This window comes from Natrix helvetica (genome assembly GCF_964273705.1).
Source record: "Natrix helvetica genome assembly, chromosome: 11".
Classification (NCBI taxonomy): domain Eukaryota; kingdom Metazoa; phylum Chordata; class Lepidosauria; order Squamata; family Natricidae; genus Natrix; species Natrix helvetica.
The window spans coordinates 2481879-2504452 of record NC_138562.1 but is presented as its reverse complement, the minus strand read 5'-3'; the positions used below and the strand labels follow the sequence as shown (position 1 = coordinate 2504452).

At 45.1% G+C, this 22574-nt stretch overlaps 1 protein-coding gene across 2 annotated transcripts in view; it reads left to right on the top strand.

The window, feature by feature from the left end:
* The window catches only part of ABCB7 (ATP binding cassette subfamily B member 7), an 89149-nt gene extending 66778 nt beyond the window's left edge, over window positions 1–22371 (top strand). For both annotated transcript variants that reach the window (XM_081963714.1, XM_081963713.1), the window contains exons 9-16: window positions 1335–1509; window positions 2392–2549; window positions 3049–3212; window positions 3358–3487; window positions 4704–4875; window positions 12205–12308; window positions 13939–14046; window positions 21745–22371. In XM_081963714.1, the coding sequence (XP_081819840.1) occupies window positions 1335–1509; window positions 2392–2549; window positions 3049–3212; window positions 3358–3487; window positions 4704–4875; window positions 12205–12308; window positions 13939–14046; window positions 21745–21963 (1230 nt within the window). In that variant the 3' untranslated portion in view covers window positions 21964–22371. The remainder of the gene's footprint in view (window positions 1–1334; window positions 1510–2391; window positions 2550–3048; window positions 3213–3357; window positions 3488–4703; window positions 4876–12204; window positions 12309–13938; window positions 14047–21744) is intronic.
* Window positions 22372–22574: the final 203 nt, after the last annotated feature.

Genomic DNA, 22574 nt, shown 5'->3' with positions numbered 1-22574 from the left:
TTCTCCTCCTACCTCTCTGGCCAAGCGCAATGTGTGTTGACTGGGGGGCAGAGGTCGACCCTGAGGCCGCTCACCTGCGGAGTGCCCCAGGGGTCGGTCCTCTCACCTCTCCTGTTCAACATATATATGAAGCCGCTGGGCGAGATCATCCGTGGATTCGGGGTAGACTACCATCTGTACGCTGACGACACCCAGCTGTACATTTCTACCCCGAACCACCCCAACGATGCCGTCGAAGTGATGTCCCGGTGTCTAGAAGCCGTGTGGATCTGGATGGGAGGTAACAGACTCAGGCTCAACGGGTCCAAGACGGAGTGGCTGTGGTTACCGGCACCCCGGTTCAACCAGCTATGTCCATCACTGGCCATTGGGGGCGAACAGCTGGCCCCCATGGATCGGGTTCGCAATTTGGGCGTCCTCCTAGATGCCCGGCTGTCAATGGACGACCATGTGACGGCCGTGGCAAGGGGGGTGTTTCACCAGGTTTGACTGGTGCACCAATTGCGTCCCCTATTGGACCAGGATGCCCTCCACACAGTCACCCATGCACTTGTGACGTCTCGGCTGGACTACTGCAACGCTCTCTACATGGGGCTCCCCCTGAGATGCACTCGAAGGCTGCAGCTAGTTCAGAATGCGGCCGCGCTGGTTGTTGCGGGAGTCTCGAGGTACTCCCACGTAACACCTCTCCTGCGCGGGCTACACTGGCTACCTGTGGCTTTTCGGGTGCGTTTCAAGGTACTGGTTATCATCTTTAAAGCGCTCCATGGCACAGGACCAAAGTACTTGCGGGATCGTATCCTGCCCCATACATCCCTTCGACCGATCCGCTCTCACAGGGAGGGACTCCTCCGGGTGCCATCCACTAAGCAGTGTCAACGGGCGGCGCCCAGGAGTAGAGCCTTCTCTGTGATGGGCCCAACCCTCTGGAATGACCTCCCCCCCGATATTAGAATTGCTACCGACCTCCGCTCCTTCCGACAGAAACTTAAGACCCACCTGTTCCAATTAGCTGGCCTGGCTGATTTATAGTCCCACCTTCAACCTCCTGGCAAACACCTTATTTTGGGGTAATTTTTAAGGGTAATTTTAATTTATATTTGAATTTTAATCTATTGTACAGTGTATAACCTACCTCCTCTGTCTATTTATGTATATCTACCTATATTTTTGTATTTACATTGTTTTAATATGTCTGTACACCGCCCCGAGTCCTGTTTAGGAAAGGGTGCGGTCTATAAATTAAAGTTTATTATTATTATTATTATTATTATTATTATTATTATTATTATTATTATTATTATTATCGTGCCATCTTTTCTCCCTTTTCATAGTACTTCAATAATGAAAATTATGAAGCCCAACGGTATGATGGATTTTTGAAGACCTATGAAAACGCCTCACTGAAAACTACCTCAACTTTGGCTCTTCTTAATTTTGGACAAAGCGCCATATTCAGCATTGGATTAACAGCCATCATGGTGATGGCCAGCAAGGGAATTGTTGCAGGTACCTCTTACGCGTCCAAACTGGTTGTTCATATCAAACTCATGTTTCACTTCCACTCCACTCCCTGCTCTACCACAGGTTGATTCTTTTCCTTGCTCTTTTCAAACGCATGTTCTGTATTCCTGGTGGCGCCCCAGATGTTCCCCCCGGTCACACCAGCTGGCACCACCAAGGAGAAGGAAGGCTGTGGGTTTTGCAGCAAGGGGTTGCAGGTTCCTCACCACCACCACCTGTTTTTCTGCTACATTTTGCAATAGTGTGATCTAAACATGTGGCTGTCGGCTGACTTCAGCTTTAATGTGAATCTGTGCTGAATATAAATTTGAGTAGGGTTAATACTAGCTTTGAACATAGAACATAGAATAATAGAGTTGGGAGGGAGCTCGTAGATCTTCTAGTCCAACCCCCTGCTCGACAAAGAGACCCTATACCCGTGATGGCGAACCTATGGCACGCATGCCACGGGAGGCACACGGAGCCGTTTCTGAGGCACGCAAGGCATTGCCCTGTCAGCTCCAGGACGTGCTGGCCAGCTGATTTTCAGCCTTGATTTTCGACTGTTTTTCACCCTCTGGAGGCAATCTGTTCCCGAACTTCCAGTTTGCATGTTTTTCGTCTCCATCACTGAAAACCCCCAGTGATGGAGCTTCCACAACTCCTGAAGCCAAGCTATTCCTACTGGTTGGATGCTCTCACCACTAGGAAATTTCCTCCTTAGTTTTAGATTGTTTCTCTCCTTGGTTAATTCCCAACCATTGTCTCTTGTTTTGCCTTTTGGTGCTCTAGAAAAAATAAGCTTGCTGCAACTTACTTTGAAAAATTAAGCTACTACAAGGCTGGAAACTGCCTTATTGCTCGTCTACCTTTTTTTTTGTCACAAAGGTAATTTAACTGTTGGTGATCTGGTCATGGTGAATGGATTGCTGTTCCAGATTTCCTTACCCCTTAACTTCCTGGGGACGGTATACAGGGAGACTAGGCAGGCGCTCATAGACATGAACTTATTGTTTACGCTGCTTAACATCGATACTAAAATCAAAGTGAGTATTGTCTATAAAATCTTCCTTTTTAAACGTTTGCCTTGTATGCTAGTTTAAAATGAATCCAGATTTGTTTTCATGGCAAAATTTGAGCAATTACTGAAGATCCTTCATTTTAATGTTGCATTTCTGAAAGGGGGGGGGGAGCCAAGGGCATAAGTGTAATCTCTGCATTTTCTATAAGTGTGCCCTGTGCATTGAAATTTTATTCTGTCGTTTTAATTAATGATGCAGAATTGATTGTGCAAAAGGCTGCTTTGGAGCCAGTCCATTCTGGCAAAAAAATAAATAAATATTGAGCTTGAAAGAAGAAGGGAGAGAGAAAGAAAGAAATTTGCCTGTGACTGAAACTGCTAGGTTTTTTTTAAAAAAAAAATACTTCTAACCTCTTTCAGGCATTTGCTCGTGCCTCGTTTTCAATTAGATCTGTTGTTTAGCTTGCTAAGCTCTTTAAAATACCTTCCGGTCAGTGTGTAAAGCGGGACTCTTCTTTTAATAGGATAAAGACCTGGCTGTACCCCTGCAGATCACCCCACAGACTGCTACCATCGCCTTTGATAACGTGCATTTTGAATACCTTGAGGGGCAGAAAGTCCTCAGTGGCGTCTCTTTTGAAGTCCCTGCCGGAAGAAAAGTGGCCATTGTAGGAGGCAGTGGGTCAGGGTGGGTAAAAGGATGCACAAAATTCTGCATCATTGATTGGTTTCTTTTTTCTTTCTTTCTTTTTAACGGCCATAAAACCTTGGGTTGTTTTTTTCTAAAGGTGCAAAACAATGTTCTAACCCTGAGTCTCCTTTTTTTTTTAAAGGAAAAGCACAATTATGAGATTATTATTTCGCTTCTATGAGCCTCAGAAGGGAGAGATTTATGTTGCTGGCAAGAATATACAAAATGTCAGTTTGGAAAGCCTGCGGAAGGCTTTAGGAGTTGTGCCACAGGTAGGGTTTTTTCTATCTTGAAAGTCATCCTAATGTTGCAGCCCCAGAGACTGATGTAACAATGGGGAAACTGAGGCGATGAAGCCAAATAAAGAAAGCAATAGAGGAACAAGAAAAAAACCCAGATCAGATCAGCAGGCACAGCGTGTGTGAAAAGAACAGTTTTTATCGGATGATTAAAATCCCCCCAGAAAAAAAGGTCTAAGCCGATGTCCTTCTGAAACTAGTCGTAAAAGCTGAAAACATCCACCAAAAGGATTTCCTGTTAGGTCCTGTATTGCTTCTGGAGCTGGAGCAAAATAATCACAGCTGGGGAATTCTGGCAGTTGAAGTCCACACTGAAGTCGCCATGGTTGAGGAACAGGCGCCTCTGAATAATGCTCAAGTTAGGTGATTCTTGGCATGGCTCTGTCTTGGAAACGTTTCCTCCCTGTTAACGTATTCCAGATCCCTCTGTAAAGGGGGTAAACAGCCCCCTGCCCTTCTGGTTGGTTTTGTTGGCCCTTACCACCCTCTTGCCAGTTTTGGCAAGGTGCCAGTTAGGGCCTTTGGGAGTCTGAATGACTTGTAGTCCCTTGGGAGGCCTCTCCTGCCACCTCAGCTTTCCAGGCTGTTTTAGAAAGTAATGTTGATCCTATTAATGTGGACCTCATGGTGGCCGTTCTTCCTCTCGGCCGCTCTGGCTTGGGTTAGGATGACCCTCGCAGCAGCAGCAGCATCTTCGGGCACTCTTGGGATCCCCCGGGAGCTCTGTAGCTTGTTGAAAAATTCTAGCCCACTCATGCTGACTTTATAAACGCCCTTCGCATTCCCAGCTATTTGGTGCAGGCAGTCCTCGACTTATGATCACAACTGAGCCCCAAAATTTCTGTTGCTAAGCAAAACGTTTGCTAAGTAAGTTTTGCCCCATTTTACAATCTTTCTTGACACAGTTGTTAAGTGAGCAACACGGTTGTTAAACGAATCTGGTTTCCCCATTGACTTCGCTTGTCAGAAAGTCGCAAAATGGGATCACATGAACCTAGGACACTGCAACCGTCATAAATAAGAGTCGGTTGCCAAGCATTTGAATTTTGATCACGGGGGTGCTGCAACAGTCGTAAGTGTGAAGAACGGTCATAAGTCCCTTTTTCAGTGTCGTAACTTTGAGTGGTCGCTAAAGGAACTGTTATAAGTCGAGGACTACCTGTATTTATTTTGTTTGTGTGTATCTTAGGATGCTGTTCTCTTCCACAACACCATCTTCTACAACCTCCAGTATGGCAACATCAATGCCTCTGCGGAAGACATCTACGCAGTGGCAAAGCTAGCAGGAATTCACGATGCCATTCTCCGAATGCCCAATAGGTACAACACCCAAGTAGGCGAGCGGGGCCTGAAACTGTCAGGTAAGGAAATCAATGGGCCGCTGGTCTCTGCAGCAGCTCCCTTCTCCTGCCTTGCCTCAGGCTTGGTGCTCAGCGTTGGCCTTCCTAACTGGCCTTTCTCAGCAGCAGACAGATAAATGCCAAGTTTAATATGAAATGGTCATCCAGCAGCTGGTCTGAGGCTTCTCTGGAAGCAGCTCAGAAAGTTTCATTGTCAGGGACAGAGGGCTGGTAGGCTCTTCACACCCTCCTCCACAGGATGACGGCCAAATCAGAATTTGATTAGATGGAGACAATTAGCAGTAGCTGCACAGCTTTAAAGATATAGGAATACAGAGCTCTCATGCAGCCAGTAATTGTATCGTCATCGTCATCATCATTATTATTATTATGTCTCCAAGGGCCATGAGGACTCATCAGCATATCAAAAGTGGTTTTTATTTTTTGAAAAGGCAACTGGAAAATAAAAGCCACTTTTGATACAACTATGACCTGGGTGGCTGAGAATCTTAATAGACATTCATCACAATGTCATAGAATAGCATCCAAACTTGGTATCATCATTGCTGTGAGACCAGCAAGCTATCAGTCACAGTTGGGCGAGTCTTTGGTGAGGGGACTTGAGGGATGAGCTGATGGGGCCTTAAATCTTCCCTTTTCCTCTCAATCCAAATAGTCACAGTGGCTTCTTTGGCCTGGGTTAAGTGATTAAAATGGGTACCATTCATCTTTCGTACGTTGCCTCTTTACTCCCCTCACCAGAAAAAAAAGGACCCGCTGTCTCTGGGTTGCTGGGGGTTTGGGTGAAACTTGTTTTCTGTCCATCTGTGTAAGGAGGTTTGTACAGGTTTCCCGTAACATACCTGACACGAATCCAAACTGGAAGCTGCAGAGGTCCAAATTGTTTAAAGGTTGACGTGTGTCTCTTAACTGACTATTTAATGGCAACGTTTAGTTGAGGGGGATGATGGCAGTGATTATAGAGAACACTTAAGATAATCCTGTTTAATTTTCCTTGTGAGGTTCTTAAATGATACGAAAGAAGCATTTGTGTGTCATATTGTAGAAAAATATATTTTTGCTCAGGGATAATACATTCTAAGCTTGCTTGACATTACAGCCTAAATATATGATCAAAAGAAGGGAAGAATCACTGTTTAAGTAGATGCTATATAGTGTTAATAGCCGGATGCCTCTTCTGCACTTCGAAACTACGTGATCAGGCTGTGCAGGAGAAATTTGGTTCACAATCCATTGGCTCAGTGGTGGTCGGTGATTGAAACACATAAGGGAAGATCGCTCCCACCACCTTCAGTCCGGAACCAGTTCCATAGGTGGAAGGCATAGTCATTTTGGTGAGGTACCGACCAGAGGTGGTATTTAGCCGGTCCTCTTCGGTTCAGGTGAACCGGTAGCAGTGGCTGCGGGACGCTCCGCCCTGACATAATGTGTGACCTTCTGTACGCGCACTCACATTTGTGAACCGGTGGGGAAGGTAAGTAAATCCCACCACTGGTACCGACGTTTAGTGCTGTAAGGAGCCCCAGACTGCATATGTGCCAAATTTCAAGTTTGTAGGCTTTATGTTTCTGCAGATTTCATGATGAGTGAGTGGTACTTGGTGTATATGTATGTGTGTATGTATATACCATGTTTTTCGGAGTATAAGGTGCACTAGAGTATAAGACGCACCAAAGTTTTGAAGAGGCAAATTAAAAAAAAGTGGGTAGGTAGATAGAGGGAGAGGGAATGAGAGAAATACAGTAGGTAGGTAGGGAGAGGGAGAGAGTAGGTAGGTAGGTAGGTAAAGGAATAGAGAGAGAGAAATACAGAAGATGGGAGAGAGAGAGAGTAGGTAGGTAGGTAGGTAGGTAGGTAGGTAGGTAGGTAGGTAGGTAGGTAGAGGGATAGAGAGAAATACAGTAGATAGGGAGGGAGAGAGAGTAGATAGGTAGGTACGTAGGTAGATAGAGGGGGGGAGAGAGAGAGAAATACAGTAGATAGGGAGAGAGAGTAGGTAGGTAGGTAGATAGAGGGATAGATGGAGAGAGGGAGGGAAGAGAAAGAGAGAGACTAGGTAGGTAGGTAGATGTTTCCAGGTGTATTTATCCATGTGCTGGAGAACGAAATCTGCAGCACCTAAGACTTTGCTGGCACAGCACTTGATCAATGTAATTCTCATCAATCACTCTAACGAAAGAACTTTCCGAAAGGGGGATAAAAAAAGTTTTTGCACTCTGCAAACCTCCCCAAAATGGCCCATTTTTTGCGAAAACGGGCCCGTTTTTTTTCAAATAAAAGGTATGAATAGCCTTGGGGGGGGGGCTTTCAGAGTGCTTGGGGGGGGCAAAAAAGAGCAAAAAATTTGTCAACAAAATTGCATGCATAGCCTTATGGAGGCTTATAGAATGCTGCTGGGGGGGCGAAAAATAGCCCATTTTCTGCTCATTTCTGCCCTCCCCAGCCCCCAGGAGCTCTCTGAAAGCCTTCATAAGGGTATGCACAGCCATTTTGGTGAAGGGGGCGGGGCTTCGGGAGGCATATATATATATATATATATATATATATATATATATATATATATATATATATATATATATATATATATATGTTAGAATTTGGTGGGAAGGGAACAGCGTTTCGTGCACCTTCAGCGTTTAGTCATGCCAGTCACATGACCACAGAGATGTCTTCGGACAGTGCTGGTTCTTTGGCTTTGAAACAGAGATAAGCACTGCGCTCTAAAGTCGGGAACGACTAACATATACGTGCAAAGGAAACCTTTACCTTTACCTAGATAAGAATTGTATTTAATTTACAAGATCCAATCTGGGTCGGTCACCGGGACTAGAGGTTTAGTCTTCCAAGCCTATCTTCAGGGAACTTCTCTCTGCTTTGGGCTGTTCTATGCACCGAGCAGCAGGAAACGAGAGCCAATGACTTAATAACCAGCCAATCAACAGCTAAGAAGCCACGCACAACCAGGCATAAATGTGATTCACACCATGGCCCAAAGGAGGCATTCTGGTGAGAGAGAAGTTCCCCACGGATGGGCTCCAGCACAAGTCTGAAAGCTTGGGAAACTAAAACTTTGGTTCCGGTAACTGACCTAAATTGGAGTCTATGTTATCCTGGGATGCATAATATTTGCCTTCATTTGTGTATCTAATTTTCATCACCATAAATGAAAATCTGAAATGAGGGGTTGGAGGAAAATGCAAACAGAAGGGTTTATTGAGAGGATGTGTAGCTATATTAGCTCAGAGTACTAACGTGTTTCCCTGAAAATAAGACAGGGTCTTATTTTCTTTTGACCCCCGAAATAAGCGCTTGGCCTTATTTTCAGGGAGGTCTTATTATTTTTGAGGTGCAGGAGGCGGCGAGTGTGGTCACCTCATGGCTGCTGCTGTGTTGCAATATTTTCAGGGAGGTCTTATTTTCGGGGGAGGGCTTATGTGCTCAAAAGCCCGATTGGGCTTATTATCCGGGGAGGTCTTATTTTTGGGGAAACAGGTTAGCACAGACAAATTTGGAGCTGGACTACCTGTGCTGTCATTTGAGAGCCAGTTTGATCTAGTGGTGTTGGCACTTGGCTGGAACCAGGAGACCGTGAGTTCTAGTTCCACCTTAAGCATGAAAGCCAGCTGGGTAACTTCGGGCCAATCTCTCTGTCTCAGCCCAGCCCACCTCACAGGGTTGTTGTTGTAGGGGAAATAGGACAAGGAAGGAGTACTAGGCATGTTGGCCACCTCAAGTCACTTATAAAGTAATAAAGGCAGGATAAACATCTAGTAAATAAATGAACTCCCATCCAATGCCAACCACTGAACATTATGTTCAGATTCCATACTGCCCAGCACAGTTATAACAATGGAAGAAAAGGGAATCAAACGCTGCATAATTTCATGGAATAAACTTAGTATTCCTATGATTGGTTCTTACCTGTAAAGGAGGCAGCAGCTTCCACTAATATGCAGACTCTGATGAAATGGAAACTGCAGGTAGTCCTCGATTTATGACCACAAGAGAGACCAGAATTTATGTTGCTAAGCGAGAAATTTGTTAAGTGAGTTTTGCCCCATTTTACAACTTTTCTGGCCCACGTTTATTAAGTGAATCACTGCACTTGTTAAAGTAGTAACACAGTTGTGAAGTGAATGTGAATTCCTCCTCGACTTTCCTTGTCAGAAAGTCCCCAGGTCACTGCAACCATCCTGAATATGAACCATCTGTCAAGCAACCTGTCTGTCAAGCAACCATCTGTCAAGTAAATCACATGACCATGGGGATGCTGCAAGGGTCATAAGTTTGAAAACCGGTCATAAGTCACTTTTTTCAGTGCATTGTAACTTCGAACAGTTGTAAGTCGAGGACTATCTGTCTTACATTTTGAAACATATTGCACTTCTAAAATCTCTCTCAGGACTTCGCAATCTTTAATTCCTGTGGTTGCTGCCCCTGTTTCGGTAGCTCTTTAGTCAGGGAAGCTTTGGGTGAGAGGTAGGGAACCTTGTCCTCCAAATGAGCCCCTGTCCCCTCCCTCCCTGATGCTAGAGTCAGAAAACCCAGTTTCGGCTAGACTGTGTATCTTGCGGTGGCCTGGGAGATTTCCTGGTATCAGACCAAGAGTTGCATGCCAAACTCTGCCAGGATAGTTAAATCAGTGATAGTGATCTCCATTGAAAATCTGTTCAAAGTTGTTTCTGGTACTTTGATAAACGTTAAACCTAAGGAAGGAGAGAGGAATGCAACTTGTTCATGATTTATAGAAGCTTAGCATTTATTAGGGTAAAATGTATTTCTTGTTTCTTGCTGGACTTTTAATTTCTAATTTGGAAATTGCAGGCATGCAGTAACTCTAAGAAATGGCCATTGGTTCTTTAATCAAATGCTATACTTTTAATTATAGCATTGACTTATGCTGAGAAGGTTTGCAGGAAGGTCACTGCTGCAGAAATGAAACCTGTTTCCCTCCAAGGATATGCAATAACCATTGTGGACGTTACCGATTGCAAACCCATCTCCCTTTATTTTATCATGTTGCTGGAAATGCATTGTCAAGAAGTGTTCTAAATGATTTTTTTAATGAGCATGTTTAAAATCTTGTTTTTCTTGACTTTATAAATACTACGAAAGGCCTTTGGAAAAACCATGGTTAGTAATAGCTCTCCTAGAGCCAATTTGGCCTAGTGGTCAAGGCACCAGGCTAGAAAACAGGAGTTCTAGTCCTTCCTTAGCCATGAATAGCAGCTAGGTGACCTTGGACCAGTCACCCTCTCACAGCCCATCTCACCTCACAGGGTTGTTGTTGTGGGCAACCCAGGAGGAGGAAGGTTTATTGCAGGGGTGTCCAAACTTGGGAACTTTAAGACTTGTGGACTTCAACTCCCAGAATTCTCCAGCCAGCTATGCTGGCTGAGGAATTCTGGGAGTTGAAGTCCACAAGTCTTAAAGTTCCCAAGTTTGGACACCCCTGGTTTATTGGATATGCTCGCCATCTTGAGTTATTAGTTAAAATTAATATAGCCGGGAGGCAAAATAAATTAAATTATGGGGAAATGTATATAATATGACTATCATAGGAGATCGTCATGGTGGGTTATAGTTTGTATTCTTTTTATATTGGCCCTTTTATTGTTTGTAGGTCTCCCAGAGTGACTGAGAGTGAGTAGGCAGTCGCATAGATCTAATAGCTGTCGATGGAGATTCTCAGTCACCCAGGCCACGGTGGTCCCAAAGGTGCTTTTTTCAAAAGGCAACTGGACTTTGCTTTTCCTTGAAGATGTTTCACTTCTTGTCCAAGAAGCTTCTTTAGTTTCTGACTGAATGGTAGAGAGTGGAAGGATTTATATTCCTCGCAGTCCTCTGGTCATTATCGCTCTCTCTGAGAGTCCTGAAGGCCACTTGGAGGTTAATCTCTACCCTCAGGGACATCTGAATAGTGCAAAAGGGGCGTCTTAGAAGTGCTGAAAGGACTGTGTTGTAAACAGGAGATACAGTAGGTGGTGTTATATCCTTCTTCCCCCTACCCCATGGAGAGAGGGCTGTTCAATCTTAATGGAGATGGTCTCTTTGACCTCTGGATGGATGGATGGACGGGACGGGTGGACAGACAGAAAGACAGACAAAGTCCTTGAATGCAAGTGTATGTGCTAGGATGCCACTGTTCATGGTAATCATCCAGTGTATAAGCAGCTGTGACTATGTGCACAGAAGTCAGGTTGTATCTTAAACAGAAGGGCCTTGTAATTCTATTGCGACTGAAATGGTTCTCTTCCCATACTCTTCTAAGAACCAGACTGTGATTCAGCCGTAAGTTGAAGGGCCCCTTCTCCCATTTATCCTGAGATTGTCATGGGTAGTCTTTGAAATGGGCTCGGAGGAAGACCCGAGAAAAGACCTTGCATCATGGAACCATTCCTTTTATAAATACTGGCAATAGCAAATACAATACACTTCAGGATAAGCATTTTATAAAGGGAGTGAGAAGCAGAAATCACATCTTGGGTGAACAGTTCAATTTCTGTTTATTGCTCAGCTTCAGGACAGCCACTTAAGGCTTAAAGTGAAATGAGATTATTATCCTCCTAAAGTGGCTTGCTAAAAGAAGGCTAGGGTAGTTAGAAGGGCACATCGCCAGGAACATGAAAACATTAAAATGGAAGCTTGTCAGATTTTTGACATGTAGCATAAGAAAGCAGGCACATATATAACCATTAATTACTTTCAAGGCCTCCAAAATCCAAAATGGACTTTAAATTTTTGAAGACAGGGCCGTACATCTCAAAGTCATAATGTGGCAATATGGTGGCCTAGAAAAATAGCCCTAATTGTAGCCTTAGAGAATGTGAGGAAAGAGTGCCCTTAATAGTGGAGAACATGCAAAAACACCACAATCCTTGGGGAGGGGGACTGTCAGAAAGTGACAGTCTCGGTTACAGATAGTCCTCAACTTGTAACAATTCATTTAGTGACTGTTTGAAGTTACAACGGTACTGAAAAAAGTGACCTGTGACCATTTTTCACAATTATGAGCATTGCAAAACTAAAAACTAGAACTAAGAAGAAATTACCTGATAGTTAGAACAATCAATCAGTGGAATAATTGGCTTCCAGAAGTTGTGAATGCTCCAACACTGGAGGTTTTTAAGAAGAATTTGGACAATCGTTTGTCTGAAATGGTATAGGGCTTCCTGCCTGAGCAGAGGGTTGGCTAGATGACCTCCAAGGTTCCTTTCAATTCTGTTACTCTGTCACAACGGCTCTCTGATGTCTTTCATTTCAGAATGCCCTTCCAAGCAAAAATAGTTTTCACTGACTTTATGTGCATATGTGCCTTCCTTTTTTTAGGAGGTGAAAAGCAGAGGATTGCAATAGCCAGAGCCATTTTGAAGAATCCTCCCATTATTCTCTATGACGAAGCCACGTCATCCTTAGATTCCATTACAGAAGAGGTAGGTTGGCTACCCCCCTCGCCCTGCGCTACGTCTTTATTGCAGTTCTACATTTTGCTATCCCAGGCTCACAAGATCAAACTGGGAACAGTGGGGGAACCGGCTTTTCTAGAATTGGATGGAGAAATGAACCCACTTCCGAATGAATTATAGCACAAAAGTATTAGGTAGAGCAGTTGGAATTGCTTGACCTGCTCACTCTTAAGAGGTGAAGTTTTAATTTGAAGGGAAGCAGCTGGTTGCCACTTCATGTTCGTAAAAATTGGCCCCCTCAATGATTTTTGCGTGTGAGCCATAGAAACAAGGTGCACGGTTTCTTGGGATGCAGGGTTGACTGTGGACAATGCTTCCGTTTGGCACCAAATTATATTCGCAGGTCAGGCTGTAAAGCATCAGGGTGTTGTGAAACAGGTCCTGTGACATCACAGGGGCAGCTTCATAATGTTATACATGGACCCTTGCACCCCCAGCCACTTCCCTAAGTTGTCTTGTCCGAGGCTAAAGCTCACCGCGTCTGTTTGTGTTAGGTGACTTGACATAGCAGGACCTCTGATCGTGAAGGGGGCCTGACTGGGGATGGCTGAGGCATAGTTCATTCCTAAAGAATAGGAGGAGGCAGATGCACCTGTCAAGTAAAAATCTCCTTGGGTTCCGTTTACGGATCATGATAAGAATTTTTAGTGAGCTTGTTTATTCTACTTGTTTGTTGCCGTTCATTTTGCTATATTTATTATGAGGTTGTCAAATGAACTTGAATGTTTACACAACACAGCTGCACTTTAAAAGCAGCTAGTAAAATATGACTCCTTTCCCCCCAAAGTGGGCAACAAGCAATCAAAAGGGTATTTAAGGAAAAGCAGAATTTGTCTGTTGCCTTCCTATATTATAAAGGAAGCAAAAAAAGAAATAAATCACTGCTGGAGCAGGCACATTTTTCCTGTGTGGCAACTCCAGTTTCCTCTAGTTTTTCCCCTGGGATAGCTAGATTTCGCAATGAAGGAATTTTTTTGTGGTTCTTGTAGTTTTCATAGCATGTACATTAAATTAAGCACAGGTAGAGCTTGACTTACAATTATAGTTGAGCCTAGAATTATAGTCATAAGTCGGGTGTGATCACAAGTCAAGGCATCATCGACCCCAATTTTTTGCCATTTTACTGGCAGTTCTTAAATGATGCAGTCATTAAGTAAATCCATTTCCCCCAGCGTGCGTCTTATTTTTTATTTGCTTTTTGCTGGAAACCAAAAGTAAACATTGGAAACAGGCAAAAAAAAAAACAAAACATTGTAAATCACAGAGATGTGATAGCAGGACTCTGCTGTGGTACAGGTGAGGCAGTTGCCAGGCACCTGAAATGCAATGATGTGACCGTTGGGGGGAGGTTGTGGCCATTGTCATTTCAAACATGAGTCATAAATAGCTCTGCGGAAATTGGTTGTGGCTTTGAATTGTTACTAAGTGAACGGTCGTAAGTTGAGGACTGCCTGTGCCTCAAAGTCTGACTTTTTCCTTTGTTAATGACATTGGAATGGCTGGCAGCTTGTTTCTATGTGTGATTAAATCATTCTCATTTGCTAATCTATTTTAAGATGAGTTCTCCCCCTCCTGCCACCTATCTTTAATCTTTCAGAACATCTTGAATGCCATGAGAGACATCGTAAGGCACAGAACATCCGTCTTCATTGCACACAGGTTGTCAACAGTGGTTGATGCTGATGAAATAATCGTCCTGGATCAGGTGAGACCCAGCTTCCTGATGGGAAGGAACTTTGGCAGACTTGCAAATGTCATTTGGGGCTACGCAATTTCCATGCCACTTTTCCCTAAAAGGCTTTTGACTTGAAATACTGAAACATTGTGAATGTGTGGATGCATATTTGTATGTGGAGTGTGTGACAGAGAAAGACAGATGGATTGAGGGAACAACATGTTGGGTTTTGAAGTGGATTACCATTAATTAGTTTCCCTGGGGGCTCAGGGAGGGTACGAGCATAATACTCCTTTTTGAAATTCTAATGATTTTGTGTTTTTATTAGGCTGGATCCCCTAATGTGAATCTGATGGTAGTTTTACTGTTCCAAGAATATATATCTGGCGTATATATTACACATACGTCCCTTATGTTCCCTTTAAAAAGAAAGAAAAGTAGATGGTTGTATCCTTCTTCCATGAACACTTAGGAGGGGTTAGGTGCTTCCTATTAAACAATAGATTTGACAATCTGGGTTGGTATTGGCTATCTCTAGAATGTTTCATTAATATATATTTGTCCTATTCCCGCTTTCACATAAATGCCACTGATGGCTTACAGCCCCGTAACAAATTTAGAGTACCAATCATCATATAGGAAAACTGCACAACCCATGTGTAACAATTCAAGCTTTACACAAATAAAGGGGGACGTGAGCATATTCAGTGACCGTAGAATGCTGTCTGATCACATGGTCAGGAGAAAGGGGTAAGTAAAAAGCCTCAGAAGGAAGATTGGAATGGAGTATCCTTGAAAAAGGGTGTGGTTGGCTGAAAAAAAAACCTTTATCTTTGCTTTCTTGCGAGCATTTCCTGCAAGTAACAAAATAGCAGAGTTCCGTATCTTGGCACCATGAAGATCTGTGGAACAACTCCCAGAATTCCCCAGCTAGCCATGATGTGCTGGCTGGAGAATTCTGGGGAATGAAATCCACATATCTTAAAGATCCAAGTTTGAAAAACACTGGAATGCTTAATTAAACGCAATCCAAACAGTGCCCAAGCAATTATCAGCAGCTAAAAAACAGAACCATTAAATCCAGGCAACATTAAAACATACCGGAGATTAATATGATTTTTATTTACCTCTAAAACGGTATGACTGATGTCAATTGGGGTTGTGTTGTAAAAGAATCTGTCCCTGGTTGAAGGACATTCCAAGTCAGGTGTCACCTATACTTGAATTATTCCCCCTGTTGTTTCTTTGCTCTGATCTCCCTGGAAACCAAGATGGCAATGGGCTTTAAGCCATGAGAAAAGATGCTTAGGGACGACAGGGTCATATTGTCTTCCATGGAGCAGGTTCCCTTTTGCATAGCTTTAATGCCCTGATTGAAGATTCTGCTCTGTTAATTTAGGTCGGCATTCTTTGTTTAATATCCTTATAATGCAGAATTATGATGCATTATTACTAAAGGTGGCTCCTTCCTCCTGGCTCTGAAACCATCGAGCTGGGGGGGGGGGCACATTCATCCATTTGAGTTTTCTTTTAATAATGATAAACTCATTGGCTTGTCTTCCTTATTTTATTACCGCTTCCTGAACATTCAGCTGATCATTATGTTTCTTACCTATTATCAAACAAACAGACTTTTATTACTTGCAAGGTATCTAAATTCTATGTGCTAGCTAATAACTTCCAGCAAGTGCCATTGTGTCATCTCCTTATACATTTTACCTATAGGAGCCGTGATGGCGCAGTAGTTAGAGGGCAGCATTGCAGGCTAACTCTGCCCACAGCCTGATGGGGCTCAAGGTTGACTCAGCCTCCCGTCCTACCGAGGTCGGTAAAATGAGGACTCAGTTTGTTGGGGGCCAACTCACTGCAGGACAAGACTACACTAATATTGAGGAAATGGTGGAAGAGAATCATTAAAGAAAAGATGCAAAAGAATGGATAAAATGAAATAGTGTTAAATAATAATGAAAAATAATTGTTTAATTATTTTAAATAATTTAATTTAATTTAATTGTTGAATTGCCCCACGGCAGGTTGTACCACAGTGAGTTGACTGTGGCGAATTCCTATGCCGTGGCAAGTAGTCCCATTCCACTCCCCTAAACGAGTTAAAACAAACAGAGCATTGTATTAGTGCGTGAGAAGAAGAAAACAAGCAAGAAATAAGATGCATTAGATCAGCGATGGCGAACCTTTTTGGGCTCCCGTGCCAAAAGCGAGGGGAGCGCAAGGGGGTCGTACGCAGGCGTGCCATACCCATAATGCTATGTGCGCGACCCCCTTGCGCATGTGCATGCACACACCCTGCGCATGCGTGTGACCCCTCCCTTTTGGCCCGCGATAGACCCGTTTTTCACCCTCCCCAGGCTCGAGAAGCTTTCAAGGAGCTTGGGGAGGGTGAAAACAGCCTCCCCCACCCTCCCGAGGCTCTTTGCTGTCTCTCGGACTGCACTGGGGGAGAAGCATTTGCAATCAGTGTCTGCCCCGCCCACCTCCCCCACGGCAGCTTCTCCTTCTTCTGGCTGCTCCAGCATCCCAGCCAGAAGCAGCACTGTGACAGCCGCTGGGGGTGAGGGGGCGGCGGTGGCAAGCATGGGCAAGGGTTTCCCTCCCTCCCCACACGAGCGGGCTACTTGCACGGCTCTAGCCCGCGGCTCTAATGAAGATCCGCAGTCCGGAGCGCTGCTACTTCCAGCCGGGATATATTCTGCCAGATCCTTGGTGGCGTCTTTATGCGGGTAGCTCGCCTCCCTGCCAGCAGCTCATCCCGTGTCCCGGCTGGAAGCAGCAGCACAACAGTCGCCGTTACCAGGGGCGAAGGGGTGGCGGTGGAGAGAACGGGCGACCGCACCTTCATCCTTTCCCCAACAGTGGCTGTTGCGCTTCTGCTTCCAGACGGGATGCTGGCGGAGGAGCTGCTGGCGGAGAGGTGAGCTACCCACATAAAGATACCACCAAGGGTCTGGCAGAATATATCCTGGCTGGAAGAAGCAGCGCAACAGCAAAGGAGTAGCGATGGCAAGGACGGGCGGTCCCAGGCTTCCCTCCCTCCCCCCCGGCCAAGCAGACTTCTTCAGAGCTCCAGCCTGCAGCTCTGATGAGGATCCGCGGTCCGGAGTGCTGCCGCTTCCAGCCGGGATATATTCTGCCAGACCCTCGGTGGTGTCTTTATGCAGGTAGCTCGCCTCCCCGCCAGCAGCTCCTCCGCCAGCATCCCGTCTGGAAGCGGAAGCACAACAGCCGCTGTTGGGGAAGAGACGAAGGGGCAGCGGTCGCCTGTTCTCGCCACCGCCACCCCTTCACCCCTGGTAACGGCGACTGTTGCGCTGCTGCTTCCAGACGGGACACTGGACGAGCTGCTGGCAGGGAGGCAAGCTACCCTCATAAAGACGCCACCAAGGCCCTGGCTCGCTGACATGGGAGCAGCTGCGGTGGCTGCCCGGTTGCTCCTGCCCTTCCCCCTGTGGCTGCAACTGCTGCTCTTCTGGGGCGCCCGAGCCAGCCAGGCACTCCAGATCGTGGATCCTCATCAGAGCCGCGGCCTGGAGCTGTACACGTAGCCGGTTAGGTGGGGAGGGAGGAAAGCCCGTCCTTGCCACTGCCGCCCCCTCGCCCCCGGCGGCTGTCACAGTGCTGCTTCTGGCTGGTGTGGGAGTGGCTGCAGGGGCTGGCTGGCTGCTCCTGCCTTTCCCCTTGTGACTGCCGCTGCTTTTCTGGAGCGCCCGAGCCGGCCAGGCCCTCCAGACAGCAGAAGAGCCATGGGCTGGAGGGCTGGGGCTATGCAAGAAGCCCGCTCAGGCGGGGAGGGAGGGAAGCCCTGACCACAGCTCTACTAAAAAGCGATGGCCAGGAACCCCTCTCTGCGTCTTTTGCTATGCGTGGCCGTTGCTCTTCCTGTTGCTGGCTTTTGGTGTGCATGCGTGCCAGGAACCAGATCACCAAACGGCCGACGCGCATGTGCACCCTGGAAACAAAAAGCTCCACTTCTGCTTTCTGGCACGCCAATGCGCGTCAAGACCAGCTGGCTGCTGCGCCCGAACCCAGAAGAGGAACTGGTGATGACTCCGCGTGCCAGGAGAAATGGCTCTGCGTGCCACTTCTAGCACGCGTGCCATAGGTTCGCCATCACGGCGTTAGATGCTCAAAGCATTTGTTTTCAAAAAATAGCTTTGCTGAAGCTGCCTCTGGCCATCCTTCCCAAATATTCTTCCTCTGGCTACCTCCATGGTTCCATATTTGCATTTCAGGTGACCATTGTACGAAAGAAATGGAACCATTGTAAAGTGTTGGCCTAATAGGGCCATTATATCACTGTTACTGGGTTTTTTAAAAGGCCCAGTTGAGCAGGCTCATTAGTAATAATGAAATGCCAGAGAATGCTTAGGCCCCCTTAAATATCTTGCCTTTGTGAACTCTTATGGAGTGGAAATGTTGCGATGAGCTCCGTGAGGTGGCTTCACGCATGCCTGGCTCCCAGCTGTCTCGTAAACGCTGGTTTCTTAGAAAACAGATAGCTCAAACCGTTGTAGACCAGCACAGCTAAAGAAAGGCAGGAAGAAAATATTAAAATAAATTAGGAGGTGAGGTGAGAAGGCTGAACGACCTCTTCCCAGTTCAGTGTAACTATTTGTAGTTTTGGGTACAATAAAACTCTGAAACTCTGAATCAGTAGTTGATTTATATAAATACACAGTGAAGACAATCTATCCAGTTTCTTTGCTGTATAGCAGGGGTGTCCAAACTTGGCAACTTTAAGACTTGTGGACTTCAACTCCCAGAATTCTGGGAGTTGAAGTCCACAAGTCTTAAAGTTGCCAAGTTTGGACACCCCTGCTGTATAGTAACTTTCTGTTCCTCTAAGGCTGCTGGAAACGCATGCTGTCTCTTTCAAACACATCAGGGGTCTCTCTTTTTTAACCAATGAATTAAGACTGACCTATTGTGAGCTTGATGTTTTTTTTAAAAAAAAATGATTGAAAGCAAAAGAGAAATGTGGATAATGTGGATAAGAGTCCCGTTGATTTACCACTGTGTTCACCCAACGGATGTTGGGGAGCTGCAAGCTTCAATTATAAATCAGAAGTTTAAATCAAAACTGTTGCTTCTGATGTCACTGTAACCTCCAGACATTGGAACAAGCAGTGACAACAAACTCTTCCCGAAAGGTTTAAAAGGCTTTTGAAATATCTGCATCTCCTTCCTCCAATAAAAATCTGTCATTTTAAGTCAGTCATTTGTTGCTTTCTGAGCCAACCTGCATACATACCCATGCAGTCACTGCATTATTTCCCCCCCGGCTTTGGTTACATCCCTTTAGATCCCTTCCTCTGAAGGTTGTTTTAGAGTTTACCCTTCTGGTGGCTTCTGGTAGATTATACACCACTCAGCCATTCTGAAAAGGGAGTACAGAAAATTTGGAAAAGAAACAGAAAGCCAACAGTTCAAATGGGTCAGCCTTATATGAGAGAATGTGGAGAGGCTGGGAGATGAATCGATGGAAAGCTATCCACAAGCAACCAAGAGAGAAAAATATGGCTGCTAGCAACTCGATCCAGGCAACCACAGAATCGGGGGGCATTCTGAGAAGCCCCCAGTCAATGAGGTGGGGAGATACCTTCTGTATTCTGTTTATTTATCCTTAAAATGCCTTATGCGATTGAAGCACTTCTTGCTTCCTTGATCCTGCCCTTACGAGTTGATTGGCCTCTTTCTCTGCTTTGGTACCCTTCCCAAAAGCAGTTTTATCAGTGACTGGAACAATATTTATTGCGCCATAGCTCAGGTTTTATTCAGGTGGAGAAGAGATCCGAGGCCATTCCCACTCACTTCAGAGTTTACTTGGCAACCACTGGGTGTCCTGAAATCAGGCCTCCATGAAGGAACAGGCTAGGTCCAGTGAGGGTCTGTTTTCTAAGATTCGGGCTCTTTACTTTGGAGAGGGGTTGCCTGTTTTTAAGAGATGAATGCCTGGAGCAAAAGTAGAAGAGGGTGAACACCCACCTTCAGTTTCCAACTGTTTAGTTCTCTACGAGTTGATCCACACCCTTCCTTCTCTCTGCTCTGCTGCATGGAAAGTCCAAGGGCCAAGAGGAAAGGGGGACACCCAGGGCTCCACTCATATCCTCATTAAAAAGACCCACCGTCCCTTCACATCAAGAACGGGACAGACTCACCAGCACCCACCCACCCCTTCCCACCATAGTCTTGGCTGTTATACACAAACTAAACTCTGGATGATGAACAGGGCCAGTTGGGTTGTAAGAGAAGAGCCACCGAAAGGAAACATTCTGGAAACAGGATCTGATAGCCATTGACCTTTTTTTTTTTTTTTAAAGAAAATTTTATTTTTTTTAAACAAACACAAACAAACATAAAACCATCTTCCAGTTACATAGAGTGTGTCGGTTGGTTACGAAAACTTTTGTGCATCCTCTCCATAGTCCTCACTTACAATTTATATAAAACCTCATATTATCAATCTAGTATATATGTATACATTATTATCATTGTTAATCATTTATTTGAGCCATTGACCACCCTAACAGCAAACCTTCCTGTGTTTTCCCTCCTATACTGAAGCACATATTTTGCAAGTGGGTAGACCGTGTGGAATCCCTCAAATCTACAGAAAGGAGATGCTTAGTAGGTGGCCGACACCTTGGGAAACACAGGCCAGTTGTTGTAGGCAAGATTCTGCCCAAGGAACCAGCCTTCCCCAAATTCTGAGGATTTTTTAATGAAACTCTCCAACATGCATCCCACAATACCAAAAGGGAGCAAATTTTAATCCAAACTCTCTCTAGCTTCTATAATTGTAAGATTTTTGAGAAAAATGGAGGGGAAAATGTCTTCTGCCCTGTTCTAGAGTACCAAGTTCTGAAATACAGGTAGTCCTCAACTTATGACTATAATTGAGGCCACAAATTATGTTGTTAAATGAGACATTTGTTCAGTGAGTTTTGCCCCACTTTATGGCCTTCCTTGCCACTGCAAGGAAGTTGTTAAGTGAACCACCGCAGTTGTTAAGTTATTAACATGGTTGTTAAGTGAATCTGGCTTCCCCTTTGACATTGCTGGTCAGATGGTCACAAAAATTGATCACATAACCCCAGGACAGACCAACCGTCATAAATTGAGGCAGTTGCCAAGCATCCAAATTTTGTTCACGTGAAAAACGGTCCTAAGTCACATTTTTCTGTGCCATTGTAATTTCGAACGGTTATTAAACAAACTGTTGTAAGTCAAGGACTACCTATAAACTATGGTTGGTTTATTATGAGTGAGAGAGCTTATGGTTTGGATATGAGGATCCATGTAGTGGTAGAAGTATGCAGCCCTCTAGCTAGAAACCCAGGGATGTTTTCAGCATGATGCTTCATTCTAAGGCCAAATTGTGGTTGTGCAGTGGTCAGAATGCAGTATTGCAGGCTACCGCACTGCTCACTGCCAGGAGTTCAATCCGGACCGGCTGGCTCAAGGTCGACTCAGCCTTCCATCCTTCCGTGGTGGGTAAAACCAGGACCCAGATTGTTTGGGGGGGCAAGAGGCTGACTCTGTAAGCCGCTCAGAGAGGGCTGTGAAGCAATATGAAGCGGTATATAAGTGCTCTTGCTGTTGCTAATGGGCTGCTCCTTTCCTATGGAACCCACTGAGCTCCAGGTGGGGCCTCTCCTTGTTCCGGAGAAGCAGTGCTGGGTGGTGATGGACTTGTGCTTTCTTTAAAAACAGGGCAAAGTGGCAGAGCGTGGCAAGCACATTGATCTGCTTACCAGACCCAACAGCCTCTACTACGAGATGTGGCACACTCAGAGCAGCCGGATGCTGAACAGAAGCCCCAGTGAGAGGTGGGAGGAGAGAAGCAACCACATGTCCAAAGAGGAAGAAAGGAAGAAGCTGCAAGAAGAAATCATCAACAGTGTGAAAGGCTGTGGGAATTGCTCCTGCTGAGCCCGAGTCTAAATCCAGCCCCAGTTGGTGCCAAGCAAAGTTTGCACTGAAGCTGCATTCAACCAAGTGCAGGGTTGACGAGATTTTGTTTGCTTTCGTTAGCGGGCTTTTCTCCATGAAACCGGATCTTGGTGGCCAAAGGACTTTGTATCTGCCTGTCAGTGAGGATTGGTTGAAACTGACCTGGACTGCCTCATTAACGCTTACATTTGGTAATAATCTCAGACAAGGTGCAAATCCACCTGGGATTGCTTGTAACGTGGCAGAAATTGCTATAACCCGGCCAGAATCAAATTATCTGGCATTCACTGTTAAGATGTTGCATTCTAGTGCTGCTCCTCACTACTGCAAAGGTGGTTTTTTTTATAAATTGATTTTAAGAGAAACCAATTAAATCAAGTGCAAATATTCATGGGGGGAAAGGATGCCGTTAATATTCTTCAGTTCTTGCATTTGATAGAGTTTGTATCCTTTTATAAAGGAGGCATCGGGTTTGCAGTTCAATGCAGAAACATTTTTGCCTCAATATTTACTGGTTTTCTCCAAAAGAAGTACATATTTCTGCAAGGACTAAATTTTCAGTGTTAAGAACAAAAGAGAGCATCTCAAAA